Source organism: Eurosta solidaginis, chromosome 1 (genome assembly GCF_040869045.1).
Source record: "Eurosta solidaginis isolate ZX-2024a chromosome 1, ASM4086904v1, whole genome shotgun sequence".
NCBI lineage: Eukaryota > Metazoa > Arthropoda > Insecta > Diptera > Tephritidae > Eurosta > Eurosta solidaginis.
The window spans coordinates 300,135,875-300,151,371 of record NC_090319.1 but is presented as its reverse complement, the minus strand read 5'-3'; the positions used below and the strand labels follow the sequence as shown (position 1 = coordinate 300,151,371).

Below are 15,497 nucleotides of genomic sequence, written 5' to 3'. Positions count from 1 at the left end.
TGTCTTGATGGGACGTTAAAGTTTACTTCGATCTGAAGAATTGGACTATAAATTAGTTCATTCAGTAGTTTAGCCATAAATAATACGGCTAGCATTTCTCTACGACTAGCGAGAGTTGGAAGATTGATAAGGTTTAACCGACTAGTATAAGGTGGAAGATTATACGCAGAGTCCCATGAAAATTCCTTAAAGAAAAAAGTAAAAATTGCTTCTGTATTGACTCAAGCCTATCTGCATGAACTTGATACCGCCAGACTATTGATCCGTATTCTAGTATCGGTCTAACTAATGTGGTAAAAAGGGCTTTGGTTATATAAGGGTCATTAAATTCTTTAGACTATCTCTTCACGAATGATAGAACACCTTTAGCCTTATTGGCAATAGTCATAATATGAAGGTTGAAACTAAGTTTAGCATCCATCGTGCATCCCAAGTCAACAAAATAATTTACTGATACAAGACAAAAATTATCAATTACATAAGAGGCTGCTGGCAAAGATCTTCGAGAGAGGCACATGAATTTACATTTATTGATGTTCAGCGGCATTGAATTCGCGTTGCACCAAGCAACTAAGCAGTTTAAATCCGCTTGAAGCAAGGGACGTTCTTCAATAGACGCATAGGACCTAAAAAGTTTTACATCATCAGCATACATTAAAATTTTGGAATATTTTATTGTGGTACAGATGTCATTAATAAATAGCAAGAACAGAATTGGACCAAGATGACTGCCCTGTGGGACGCCAGAGGGAACATTAATGACATCTGAAAGGGTATTTTTAAAAATTACTTGTTGCGTTCTACCGCAGAGATACGAAGATATCCACTGGGTGAGACCAGGTTGGAAGCCAAGTCGATCCAGCTTGTGGATAAGCAAGGAGTGGGAAACTTTGTCAAATGCTTTACTAAAATCAGTGTAAATAACATCGGTGTGAAGATTTTCTCTAAATCCATTAGAAACATGAGATGTGAATTCAAGTAGGTTAGTAATGGTAGATTTGCCTTTACAGAATCCATGTTGAGAGTCTGCAATCAATGTAGAAATGGAAAATGTTAGCTGATTGGTAACAATGGCTTCAAATACCTTTGGGATGGCAGACAATTTTGCAATTCCTCGATAATTTTCTACACATGACATACTGCCGCTTTTGTGGAGGGGTATTAGAAAAGATTCCTTCCAAGCAGCAGGAAAAACACCATGTTTTAGGGACCTGTTGAATAAACCAATTAGGGGCTGATAAATGTGTTCAACGCATTTTTGAGAAAACATGTGGGAATTAGGTCAGGACCGTATTTATAAGATTCCTTCAAAGACGTTAAATATGTAAACACCTCTTCTGGAGATATTGCTGGAATATTAATTGCGTTAAGTGAGTTAAGTTGATACGGGTATTCAATAGACAAAGAAATTAATTCAGCGGAATAGCTAGATTTGAAAAATTGTGCAAAGAAGTTAGCAGTATCTTCATCGCCGCTAGAGAAATCAACACGGTATTTCATACCAGAAGGAAACCCTTTAACCCTACGTTTGGAGTTCACGAAATCATAGAAAGCTTTCGGATTGCAAGTTATTTTCTTTTTCATCGCACAGAGATAGGTATTGTAACACTTTGTATTTAATTCAAAATATTTATCACGCAATGTAGAGTACAAGTGATAAAAACTAAAACATGAGAAAAGAGGCGTATGAAAGCTATAGACGTTTGGCGGTCAAGAAATCGCTAAAAAACAATACATGGAATGTTTTCATACAAAAATGTATGCTAATTTTTTACCAGGTAATTTGGTTGATACTATATTGGATATACGCATGATAGGAGGTAGTTCCACTTCTTCTTATTGTCCAACATTGCCTCCATTTGGCACAAACTGTGTTTTGGCACTCCCTTTTGAAACAGCCATATCCTTAAGAAATAAACATTCCGTCTCTTTCTTTCAATTTTATGACGTCCAAAAAGCTATTCCAGGCAGATTTGAACGCAACGCCTATCCTAAAACATGCAATACCTGCATCTGCCGGAAAATTTGTATCTTGCTACTTCGTATCCCACATATATCCGTTCTCGTAATAAGGAAAGAGGTGAAGCATAAATATATTGTACCCAGCACATGAATTCTGAATTGACTGAAGGTTGAAAATATTTAATTGAAGAAAGAACCTGAAAACACTACCTCACACTCTACCAGACAGATCATCGAAAGAATTCTGTGAAATAAAGTTATCGTAACCGAAGTTATCATCTGTATTTTGTGAAAACGTTGTTAACGTTACGGTTAAGGTACTACGTGGGTAAAAGCCCTGGCAAAGCTGACCTATCCATATCCATAAAACAGCTGATCCAACCTACCTTATGGAAATCAATGTAATTGGTCAATGGTGCCATACCACAACGCCCTTGCCATAGCAATACACCATAGTCAACCAATTAATCGGTTTATGGTTAACCGCCGTTTTTGTATATCTCTTGAACCAAGCCAAATGACGAAGTTGTGGTTTTTGCAGTACATTAGTACTGTAAAAAATTTAGGGAAATTCCGCTTTGAAACCTTCTGCTAACGTTCGAATCCCTAACTGTTGAATAAATCACTCCAATATTCAGTATTACAAACTGGTCTTTATTTAGTTTACTATGGGAGTAGTACTTCACAATTATACTTCACAACCAATAGCGTGTTTAAATCAAAACTGGTTGTTTAGTTTTATTGATTTTCCGACAGGGTGAAATTGGTTTCGAGACAAACCCGTTTTGGCGTTTCGTTCGAAATCGACACTGTAAAATCAAAATAAATAAAAAGGAACGCTGATGTGCAGCGTAAGAATATTATTGGCTTTATTGAAAAAATACCTTTCTATTTATACAAAATTTCTTATTCTACACATACGTAATTACACTAATATTTACAAACCAAAGGTATCTACATTCCTAATACAAACATTCTGTGTCAGCATATTAGTTTGACCTAATTTTAGATATTTGTTATTATGTACATATAAATATTCTGGCAGGCACATCGACAAACTGTTATTGACGTTCAGTCACGCTATTAATGAATTGGTCAATGTGCCAGTCAAATGTAACCAGATATGGATCTTGCTGTCGGCATTTGTATGTGATGTTGAAATCCCGCTGTGTTGGGGTGAACATAATTTATGTGGGTCGATATTGCAATATGAATGCAATTTGAATGTGTGAGGTCGATATTTATATAAGCATAAAAAATGCATTGGTAGAGAAGAGCATAATGCATAATGCTACAACACTGATGATGGCACAACAAAATACAAGACAAACGACAACAACATATCAGAACGAAAATCGACACTAATAATGGCACAACGCCGAAACCGGTTTGTCTCGAAACCAAATCGGAAAATCATTCCAATATACATCAAAACTGATTAGTTAATACTCAGCTTGCGCTGCTTTTCATCATTGAGGATGTAGAAGAATTCTGCTACCTTGACAGCGAAATTACTAAAGATGGCGGCGCAGAATCGGATGTGTCTGCAAGGATCTGTAAGGCACGAACTGCATTCCACAACTTAGGCCGAGTATGGCGCTCTCGCATATTGTCGATGAAAACAAAACCGAGGATTTTTAACACCAGCGTGAAATCAGTACTGTTATACGGATCCGAAACCTGGCTTCTCTCTGACCGCATTAACCGACGACTGCAAACGTATATAAACAAGTGTCTGAGAATAGTCTGCCGTATCTTTTGGCCAAGAACAATAAGCAACGCCGATCTACTGTCACTCACGAACAACCTCCCAATCTACACTGAAATTAAAAAACGTAAGTGGGGTTGGATCGGTCACACTCTCTGTAGAGATGACAACGTTGCCAAAATGGCCTTCCAATGGAACCCACAAGGAAGCCGGCGCAGGAGACGTCCTCGGCAAACTTGGATGCGTACGATTTTCAGTGAGAGCTCTTCCACCGCCACCTGGAATGAAATAAGACGTTTAGCGACTGATAGAAGTCGCTGAAGAGCGTTCGTTTCCGCCCTACACCTTCTAGAACTCTTGTATCTCCTGCTTGGAAATTAGTTATATACGTGTGTATGTGTGAGTAAGAACTTCGGCTGATGATTACACGTGTGTGTGAGATATCTCTTCCTCGCCTTCTACATAAGTGTTGCTAGCTTTAATGTGGGCATGTATATAAGAATGGCTGCTTCATTCTTTTGTTGTTGCGTGATTATTTACTAACAGCCAAGTGATGTCAACATTCGCCACAGTACCTACTTCCAGATTAATCCACAATGTTACATAAAGTTCCATCATTAACCCTTCAAGGCAAAAATGAGAATTTGGCGGTACACAATGACCCATCGCCTAAATTTTCCTATATCTCTTAAATCATGCAAGATTTCCTTTTTTTATATATATACATATATATGTATATATATTGCTTTTTTTTGTTAAAATAATTTTTGAACCATTTCGACATAATATTTAAAAAATAGTTTCAGTCTTTGCACCCGTGTTTATCTAGGGATAACCTCAGGATTGTTTCCGCGACTATTTCGGAAGCAATTTAGGATGATTTCGAGATAACTTAGCTATGATTTCATTATTATTTCGTAACCACTTCGATATTATTTTGGCCCATTTTAGTTTTTATTTTCGGGACTGTTTTTTAAGAGTTGCTAACTATTTTGAGTACCATAAAAGCAACCGGTTCCGAAAAGAAATCGCTTTCGAAAAATTATTACCTCTAGAACGAATCCACTGTCCCATGCATCTTCTCATTATATTAAAAAAGTAAATATTGTTTTACTATTTTTATTTAACTTTTTAAATTATAAATTTTCAAGTATTAATATTAGAATTTTATATAATATTTTTTAGCTTCGCCTATCTAGTTCTAAGAAATCATGCATGAGATAATTAAGGTACGAGTAGAGGAACCATGAAAGACTTATAAGTATGCATATACAACTTTATTTATTTGCTTTTAAAAAAATGCACACGAAAGAAAAGGAAAAAATAAGTAAATAGAACTATGAAAACCTAAAAAGAGAAATAAATGAAACAACTCAATTGAAAAAGTAGTAGACAGCTAAGAAACACTAATAAAAGGTTTAGGGGTCCGTTAATCAAGGAATGAAACCAAAGCTGAAACTATAACCGTTATAGGTAACTTTTATGACTCGGATATGATGAAAAATTTGAGTCGTATGCCAAGAGCATTCAGCAAACAAAGCAACTTCAGAACAGATATTCATATTTGATTTCAAAAAAATGTCTGTTCAAAATTAATTTCAATTATAATATACATATGTATGTATACTCTGCAAGAAGTCTTCCCAAGATGCTACCCCCTAGCGTCTAAAATCCCTCTGAACGGGGAAATTTTAATCCATTATAGAACGCATAAAAATGACTCCGAAAAGTGTCATATAAGAAGTAAATTATGAGCGTAATTGAAGTATGACCGAAATCCTACTTTCTCAAAAACATTTAGAGTGGGAAAACGAGTAGAGCCAAGAATTATGTACTACGCCTGTGGTCCGCGAGTTATTGGGTTTATGTCGATGTATGAGGTATTGACTATTGTTGTTTGAATTTCAAACTGTGGACGAGGGCTCATAATTTCAAAAACATTAGTTTTCTCTATTTTTAATCGCATGGTTACACAAGAAACTTTATCTTGTCATGTTTCCGCGGCCTTAAGTCAACATACCGCCTGTGCGCGCTCCGAGATTGTAGTGCTTTTAAACCGGTATCTGACGAAGCAGCGCTAGTAATAACGGAAATGTATCCGATCGACATAATGGCAAATGAAACAGAAGAAATTAGTATGCGAAACAGAGGAAATGGAATAAGTCGACAAAGAGTTGCTGGAAATATCGGTGCATTCCCATCTTGAAACGCTGGCTGCCACGAAAGCACGACAAATTGGATATCTACCTCACCCAGTTCCTAACCGGGCATGGATGCTTCTAGGAGTATCTCCACCGTTTCAAACACGAGGATAATAACATATGGGACCATTGTGAGGGTGAAGCAGCAGATGTTTGCCATGTATTTTTTGAATGTCCAAGGTCCAACTATGGCGTATCTGCGTAATATATTCGTACGGATTGGAGACATGGCCTCTCCAATCGTACCAACCGCGGAAGAAGCCAGGAAGAAGTGATTTAGTAAAGGCTGATCTACTGATTCGAGATAAGGCTTCTTCAAAATAACGACGTAAAAGTTAGGAAGCAATTACTCCAAATATATTGATTGAGCACGGATTGGAGACACGGTCTCTTCAACCGGGGCAACTAGCGACAAGTGAGTGGTTACATACTCATATTGGGAATAAAAAAATAAACAAAATAAAAAAAAATGTTAAAAATATTGAAAACAAAAAAATAAGAAAAACATATAAACGAAAAAAAGTATTTAGAAAACAACACCCTCAATGGCAAAACAAGTTGATATCCCAACTTCCAAGAACGAATAGCAGCGTAGGCGCGGACCGGAGACAAGGCCCCTTCGACCGTCCGAACACGCTTCCCTACAGTGAATCTGAATCATTGCGACACACGCCAGGTCAATACCGATGCAATGCAATATACAACACCATGAAACAAAAATTTGGTGAGCTAAATACATATACATAGGTAAAACACACAGTTTTAGGAAGCGCTTCATTGTTAGCAAGGGCTGGAATAAATCGGAGAATACTTGACCCCAACGGACGTAGAGCAGGGTGCTCAACACAGCCTCCCGAGGGAATAACTGACGGTAGTACCGGGGGGAAATGATACTTAGACGGTAGGAGTTGTAGTGCTGATTAAAGTCCGCCACTAACTTCGAGGCTTTCAATGCGCTCTGCCCTGGAAAAATAAAATAAAAACTTCATGAATACTTCGTACTAACGTTAGTTTTTATTAGTACCGAGCTTGTGCTGTTTGATTTTTTTAACGAACATCAACTCAAAAATAAACTCCAGCAACAATCATGAATATAAGAAAAAAAAACTGCAAGGAAAGCAAAAATTTCGAACTAATAATTTTTCACTTGGGCAATTCACAAGAGTATCGTATTCATGTAAAATTTTAATATTTAAATTGTTTTCATGTTTATCAATAAAGGCGAATCTATACAAGGTGATGGGAAAGCGATTTCAACCAATTCGCAGAGCAGAAGAATATCAACTCAAAAGAAATTGTTCATTGATTTCGATGAACTGACATATTCCTCGCGTTCCAATGAACAGTGATCCAGATACCGATTAAACTTTAACATGCAAATGCAACAACAATATGATACATATGTATGAATCAATTTGTTGTTGCTTTTGCATGTTAAATTTTTATCGGTGTCTGGAGCACTGTTCATTGGACCGTGAGGATTGTTGTACAAGACATTGTACGAATAATAATAAAGAAGAAGCAAACACTTGTTGAGATAACAACAATTGGTACTAAATTCGCCTTGATTGAAGTCAAAGCGAATTCTGTACTACTAGCCCGTTTCTGTATCCCTACGATACGAATTATATCGCAAAATGCAACCCTGATTCATGGTTATCGCAAGGAAGTGTTTCTGTATGAGTGGTGAGGTGAGTATGTATTTTCGATAATTCTTGCGATATTCATATCACTAGCTCCGAAGGTCATGATAGTATACATACGGTAAAAAGAAAATGAGTTAGGTTTGTTTGTTTGTAACTGATTTGGATTTTTTGTTTTCCAATTAATTTTTTATTTTATCGAAAAAAACCAGAAGTGGAAAATTTTCAAAAAATCAGAAGGTGACACTGGTGGAAATTATGAAAGCCAATAAAAAAGTGGCAATGGGGACACTTTTCATATCGAAAGCGATACGAGCCTTGCGATAGCAAATCGTTCGTTATTATAACGAAAGGTTACAGAAACTGGCTACAGGTGTTGCTATCCGAACAGCTGACTGCTAATTTTCCATAAAACGCTTCCGTATAACAATACGTCAGTTAATCGAAATCAATCATTTGACATTCTTCTGCATGGCCAATTGGTTGAATTCGCTTTGCCATCACCTTTTATAGATTCCTTATGATTGAAGCATAGCTCATACATACGGCGAATAGGATACCTTGTGAACTGCCTCACTATTTATAAATTCTAAACACAATAAGAAAAACTTCATTATTTGTTTGTCAAAAATAAAAACAATACATTATTTTAATATAGTTAATATACTCCACATTAAGTGCAGACGATGATAGAAAGTAAAATATAAAGGTATAAAGGTATCGCTCTTTGAAATCATCTAAAATATCAGATAATGTATAAATAAAGCATACATTTAATTTAATTCATAAATACTATAAAGAAGTAGGTATGTATTTACATTGTTATTTTAATGCCTATACACACATTTTTGTATGTATATAGTATATTTTCATATAAACTCTTAAAACTAGTTAAAAGTTATCCATATAATTTACGACACATTATTTTAACAAAAATATTTGCATTATAAACCTTATTGCATTATTTAAAATCAAATTTTAATATTACATATTTATTTGCATATTTTTTATTAACTATGGTTTGCTTAATTTATCAACGGCTTTTGTTGGCAATAAAATTTAAGTGCAATACATAAAGCATCTTCAGTGTAACGGTAAAAGCGTTAGTGTAACATTCAAATTTTTTTATAGATAGTATATAAATATTTATACCATTTTTTCACAAATGAATATATATGTATGTAGTAGAATATCTTAATGTCGAAAGACCTTAAATATTTATACCAAATCGATTATATAAAAGATTATAATACATTAAACCTCAATTCATCTGCAGTAAAACTAGAAACTTTCCCTCAAACATTCTCGGAGCTCTCATAAATAAGGAGCACGAAACGAATCCAAATTATGTGTTAAATATGAGAATCAGAAATATGATTATGTAGAACTCTTTTATGACTCCGATGTGATGAAAATTATAAGACGTATGCTCAGAATTTACATTTAATAAAGCAAGTTTGGAAGAAATATTCATATTCACATGTGTGAATAATATAAATAAAAGTTGAATATGTACATTAGACTGGGTCGATTCATTAATCGATATCGCGTCATCGATTTTTCGATACGATTTGGGCTCAGGAAAAAAAGTTCCACTACGCATACCCAAAAAAAAAAAATAATTTTCGATCCTGCGAAACTCATTTTTTTGACTTTGATTTTTAAGGTTTTTTTCATGACCTACTAAAAAAAATGTATTTATTTTTTTTTTAAACTGTTATCGCCATCGTTTTCAGCGGACATTTTTGGGTCGGACAGGGTATACATGAAATTTTTTTTAGTAGATCATGGAAAAAAACTTAAAAATCAAAGTCGAAAACAAGTAAAAAAAAAAATGGAATTTCGCAGGCTCGAAAATTATTTTTTTGGGTATGCGTAGTGGAACTTTTTTTCCTGAGCCCAAATCCTATCGAAAAATCCATGGCGCGACATCGGTTAACTTTCGTCCATACAAATAGACCCACCCTAATATACATCATTGGTTAGATAATTTCCTGTTTAACATGGAAATATTGTTTATGCAATTTATTGTTGCTGGAAGTGCCAAATCATTACTTTTCAGAAGCGTAAGTGCTCCACACATTTTTAATGGATTTGCGCTGTATAACTGCCTCCTCAGTATGACGTACATATGGAGATTTGCACCTTTTCCATAACAACATTGTTCCAAGCAAAACGCTTCGTATATGCTTCCCTAATTTTAGTAGCACTTTCCGAATGTAAAAAATATGTAATTTGAAAACTAAAATGGAATATATGTATGTATAAGACGTGTAAGATTCATAAATGGCTCCGAAAAGCTTCAAAAGGGAGTTTTTCGGAGTGCAAACTGTGTCGAAAATGAGCTGTATATGACGTCACTATGTCTTTTATAAATCATATTCAGGCTCATATAATACTGTGCAACAGCCGGATGGGTATTGGACCAAACCCACTTTTTTGTAGAGATGTAGGGGCTTAAGTAAAGAAAGTACTATCTCCGTTTTTCGAAGTTAGCCTCCAAAAAATAGATATCGGCTTTCGAAGTTCGAGATTCTACATTTCGAATTTTTTTTTTTATTAGTGCGTTCAGCAAATTAAAAAAGTAAGAATGTGGTCGTGGTCCGCCTTTTTCTTTTATTTGAATGGCTGAATTCTTTTTTTGAAAAATTACTGTACGAGCAATTCCAGTGGGGAGTATGTACACACATGAAAGTAGTAGTGTTACTATCATGATATTATCTGGCTTTTCACCTCGTATAACAGCTGTTACACTAAATTTCTCAAAAAAGAATTCAGCCATTCAAATAAGGGAAAAGAGCGGACCACGACCACATTTTTACTTTTTTAATTTGCTGAACGCGTTAACAAAAAAAATTTAATTTCGAAATGTAGAACTTCGAACTTCGAAAGCCGATATCTATTTTTTTGGAGGCTAACTTCGAAAAACGGAGATAGTACTTTGTATATTTAAGCCTCAATCTCTACAAAAAAGTGGGTTTCGTCCAATACCCAGAAAAAAAGTTGATTTGGTCGCATAGTGTAATAAATGAAATTAGGCTCATATCAGATGGCCATTACAAGAAGGGAATTGCTTTCATATCTGACTCCAAAACGTGCTGATAATGAGCATAAACACTCTGGTTTACTCTTTTTTGCTTCCTTTATGACTCCGAATGTTTGCTGTGTTACATTTTCAGCAACTTATTAGTTATGGTTATGGCTTAATTTCTTAAATTTTTCGTTCAGCTGCTAAGTAACAATTTGATGAGCTGAAGGCTTTCCTCATGCATGTAATTACATTTAAGCTTTTGCCGTTTACATTCTTAATTTTTAGAACAGTTTTCTCAACATGCCTACATATTATATGTATATACTACATTTTAAATGTATTACATATATTATTGTATATATAAAATATGTTCTATATAGTCCTTCTATATCCTTACAAGTAGCTGTACATTTTTCTTATTCTGTCATTACATTGACCTGCACGTGTTTCGTTAAAAAAATCTAGACTTGTTGCGGAATTCTTTAACTTCCTAAAGATTTTTAAAATTTTTTGTTATAAAAATTTTGTTCTTAAGAAGTAACAGATTTCCACTTCAAATATGCCTTGAAAGAATTTTTGTGCTAAATTTAAAAGCTTAAGTTGAAAAACTTAAGAGCGGCTTTGCCATTTTTTTTGTTTTGAAGTGTTGGAAACTTTAGTCATATCAAACTTATTTGCTGGACTTATTTTGCTCGATGTGTACTATACACTAGTTTTAATTTTTTTTTTCTTTTAAACAACTTTTTAGAATTTTTACTAACATCAAAAAATTTGACTGATCTTTATTCATAAAAAAAAATACAACTAAATTGTTTGCATTCACCCTTAGAATAGAGGCATGATGCAATAAAACAAAACAGGTTAAGTCAATATTACAAAATGGAGTCGCATTTGACAATATTCACCCTCATAACTTGAAGTGTTGCTTCCGAATTTTTTCTGCAACATTCACCCTTATTGTCATTGTCGTCGTTTTTCAGTCGACATCCCATCGTATCGACGTCGTCGTCACTTCGACATCAAATCGGTATTGGCTAAGCTTGCAGCTGTTCGATTTTTTTACTATTTCTGTATCTTTTTTCGCGATTTAAGATTTCTTTAAATATTTCATTTCAAGATTTTACAAAAATGTTTTATTATGACAGTAGTGCGAGCTCTATTGACGAAAATAACAAAGAGGACTTAAGACTCAATAGAAAAAAAATCAGAAATAACTCCGATTTTTTATAGCCCAGCTAGAAGAACCTCGAATTCTTCCGCACTCGTTATTTTCATTTTGAATATCTAAAAAAACAATGCATATTACATGTTTGTATATTTAATTTATTAAAAAATAAATGTTTTACTTACAGAGTTTCCTTCTGTCGTCAGTAAAAACAGCGTCGACAAAAACGGTGTCGGGTGAGGGCGACGACGACAGCAAATTTGCTTAGCCAATACCAAAGATGTGTCGATAGTCATCAATAGTTATCGAAAACGACGACGGCAATACCGAATTTAACACGTCGTCGTGAGTCGTCGTCGTTCAGTGACGACGACGACAATGACAATAAGGGTGATTGATTATTTTTCAGTATCATTAATTTTTATATATGTAATTATATATTCCTAACGATTTTTCCCCTTCAAAACAGACACAAGGGGCGCACCGCATGACGCACGGTTGTTTATTTGCGGGATATAAGTCCGGTACGTTCCGGTAGCAACCACCATTAAGGTACAAGCTCGTAAATCCCAGTAATGATTTCCTACAACTTCCTCTACTTTTCATTATCCATTTCCTTTAGCCTTTCTTTCGAATTCCCTTTTCCAATGTGGAGATATATCGAGTTGGACTTTTTACCGCACATTGCATTACTGAAAATGTTTCATCACTACTACTTTCAATTTCACGACCAGATTATGGGCGCTGTCAAATTTTTTTTGTTGTACTACTCATGAGTAGGGCTATACAAAAATAACTTATGACATTTTTAGCTAGATAATACCACTCTGTATATGAAATACCTTCAACTAGACGATATTTCATTAACATACATTTTGTTTTAACTTTAACACGAATTTATTTTTCATATTTCGAAATAATGCAAATTTATTTATAACACGAAACTGTGAGTTACCACAAATTTGTTCCCGAAGTGCTTCTTACACTGTACGTCAAATAATGTAAATCAAATACTTTTAAGTTTACACACATTTTTCGGTATTAGGCAAGTGTCCAGCAGAAAAGTTTTTTACATTTTTCAAAAAAGTATATGTGAGCCGGTCTATGAAAAGGTGGCTTATGACTCAAAAAAAGAAATTGCGAGAAACAGCTGTTTAAGATAAACAATTCATTTCTTCAGGACGTTTGTGCTCTTCTGTTTTTGAGTCATAAGACACCTTTTCATAGGCTGGGTCACATATGATGAGCCGAGGCGAATTCAGTACAAGGGAATCTTAACCGATTAGCTGATTTCTTCTGCCTTGGTACAACAAGATATCAGTTAATCGAAATCAATGCTAATTTTCTTTTGACTTGACATTCTTCTGAACGCCGAATTGGGTTGAATTCGCTTTGCCCCTACCTTGTATAAATTTGAATTGATAATGAGCAATTTCGAAAAATTGATATCAAGGCGAATGGATACAAAGTGGTGCCAAAGCGATTTCAATCCAATTCGCCGAGCAAAAGAATGTAAAGTCAAAATAAAATAAGCATTGATTTCGTTTAACTGACATATTGTTGTACCAAGGCGTTGTATGAAAAATATCGAGAATAAGCAATTAGCTGATGGAATAACAACACATGTTGCCAAATTCGCCTTGATTTTAAATATAAAAGCTCGTGATTTTTATTTAGTGCTATATTTTTTCTCTCACGAAATATTAGTTTTCGTACTACTTACGAATAAAAATATAGAAATATTGCAGGCATGTATATTATCGGGCCTGTTCTGAATTTCGATTCCGACCAATTTATTCGGAATTGAAAGGGATTGGTGTTCTGAATATCGATTCCGATCAGACTTGGTCGATTTGAAAAGTTTTGTCTTTGAGCAGTCGGAATCGAAAGTAATTAGCCTATTAAGCACCGATAATTACATTATTTTTCCCACAAATAAGTTTTATTAAATTATTCATTTTATTTGGAAGATTTATAACAATTTTTTGCTGGACTATTTGTTTATTTAGTATAACAAATCTTAATTTGAAAATTCCTATCAAAAATTTTCCAAGCTAAACAAAGCGATTCTGGTCGAAAGGAAACTGTGTTCTCAATTTCGATCGATCGATTTTTGCGATTTTTATGCACAATTGCACGTCTTCTTGCCTCTGCATTTCCGAAAACCATGGTTCTTTCATTTTGTTCAAATGGTTGCAAAATTTGAATTTAACTAAAACCAAAACAGCTGTTTCGCTTGATTATCGACTTGAAATGAAAACGATTTGAACTTCAAATCGATTTGTTTCAATCGGAATTGAGAACACCAAAAAGAAATCGACTTGCAATCAGCCTCGTTTTACTTTTCAAAACGAGTCGGAATTCAGAACAGGCCTGCATATTTTCGTTACCAAAACTTCTTTTTTTATTAAAACTAATACTAATAATTCTAATAGCGGCATTCAAAGGGTTTCGTATAGTTTCATTCTTTATGTATATGTGCTACAATTCGAAAAATTCATCTTGCTGCTTTTCCAGTCGTTTTAGTGATTTTTGTACATGTCGTGTTTGAGTGGTATTCAAAAGCTGTGCTGTATCCGATGTGCTGCCGTTAGAGCTATGTCGCTGATGATTTTGCCGATTCGTCTTGTACGAATTATTTAAATGGTTGCTACGTCTGTGTTGTACAAAATCGGTGGTAACGAACAGATCGTTATCACTCTGGCTGGTTATCATTCTATAATTGAAAATATATAAACACCAAATTTCTTAGTAAGCAAAAAAGGTTTATGTATCGTCATCATATAAATGAATATTCTTAATCAAAACAAAAAAAACTGATTGTCGTTTTGCATGAAATGAGGACAAACTACCAAGATATAACACTGCGTTACAAAAACGAGCTTTAGTTCTTTCTGCCCTATGAACCAAATATACTTTTTCGGAAAGGCGAGAAAAAATAAAAATACACGTGTATCGGCGATTTTCATATACACGTCCGAATTTCTTTTTTATGTATAAAGTATAAAGGTCGTAGTGTCCGTATGTCTACCTGTGTGTAAGACTTTGGATTTTTAACCCTTTTTCTGTGATCCAATCGAGCTAAATTTTTGCAGGCAGACTCGTGGAAATGTCTGTATCACGTCAAACTTAAAAAAAAATAGATTTTTATCTTTTTTATTTTTGTTCTCAGATTTTCCTGAATTAAAAAAAAAATGTTTCACTTTTTTCGGCATAACTTGGAGGGACTCCAAATTTTTAAACTACTAAAGCGTTTCGAAAAAAAAAATTGTTTTTCGACCCATCCTACTCCATATATTTGTAGTTTATCAATAGTAACTTTCTAACATTAAACTGTTTATTTTACAACACTTACACACATTGAATTGCACAATCAATATTGCATCATTTAAATTCGTTTAAGTTATTGTTTGATGCAACACACTCTATGCCGTTTGTGTGTTTGTTCCGATCAGCTGACAGTTGCGCTACTAGGCCGACGTATACTTTGACAATTGTTTTAAGTTCTGTTGTGCGAAAACGTATTTCTATATATTTCATCTGAGAAAGAATGCTGTACCCGACTCAGAATTTGGAGTCCCTTCAAGTTATGCTGAAAAAAGTGGAATAAAATAAAAAAAAAAACAGGAAAATCTGAAAATTGATAAAAATATATTTTTTTGTATTTGACGTGATACAGACATTTCCGCGAGTCTGCCTGCAAAAATTCAGGTCCATTTAAATCACGGAAAAAGGGTTAAAAATCGATCCAAAGTCGTTCACACAGGCGGACAGACGAACTTTATAC

At 34.5% G+C, this 15,497-nt stretch overlaps 1 protein-coding gene across 8 annotated transcripts in view; it reads right to left on the bottom strand.

Moving 5' to 3' along the window:
- Positions 1 to 4,775: 4,775 nt before the first annotated feature.
- red (LysM peptidoglycan-binding domain-containing protein red) overlaps positions 4,776 to 15,497 on the bottom strand; it is a 147,716-nt gene continuing 136,994 nt past the window's right edge. For all 8 annotated transcript variants that reach the window (XM_067761226.1, XM_067761228.1, XM_067761229.1 and 5 more), the window contains one exon: positions 4,776 to 14,426. In XM_067761226.1, coding sequence (XP_067617327.1) covers positions 14,192 to 14,426 — 235 coding nt within the window. In that variant the 3' untranslated portion in view covers positions 4,776 to 14,191. The remainder of the gene's footprint in view (positions 14,427 to 15,497) is intronic.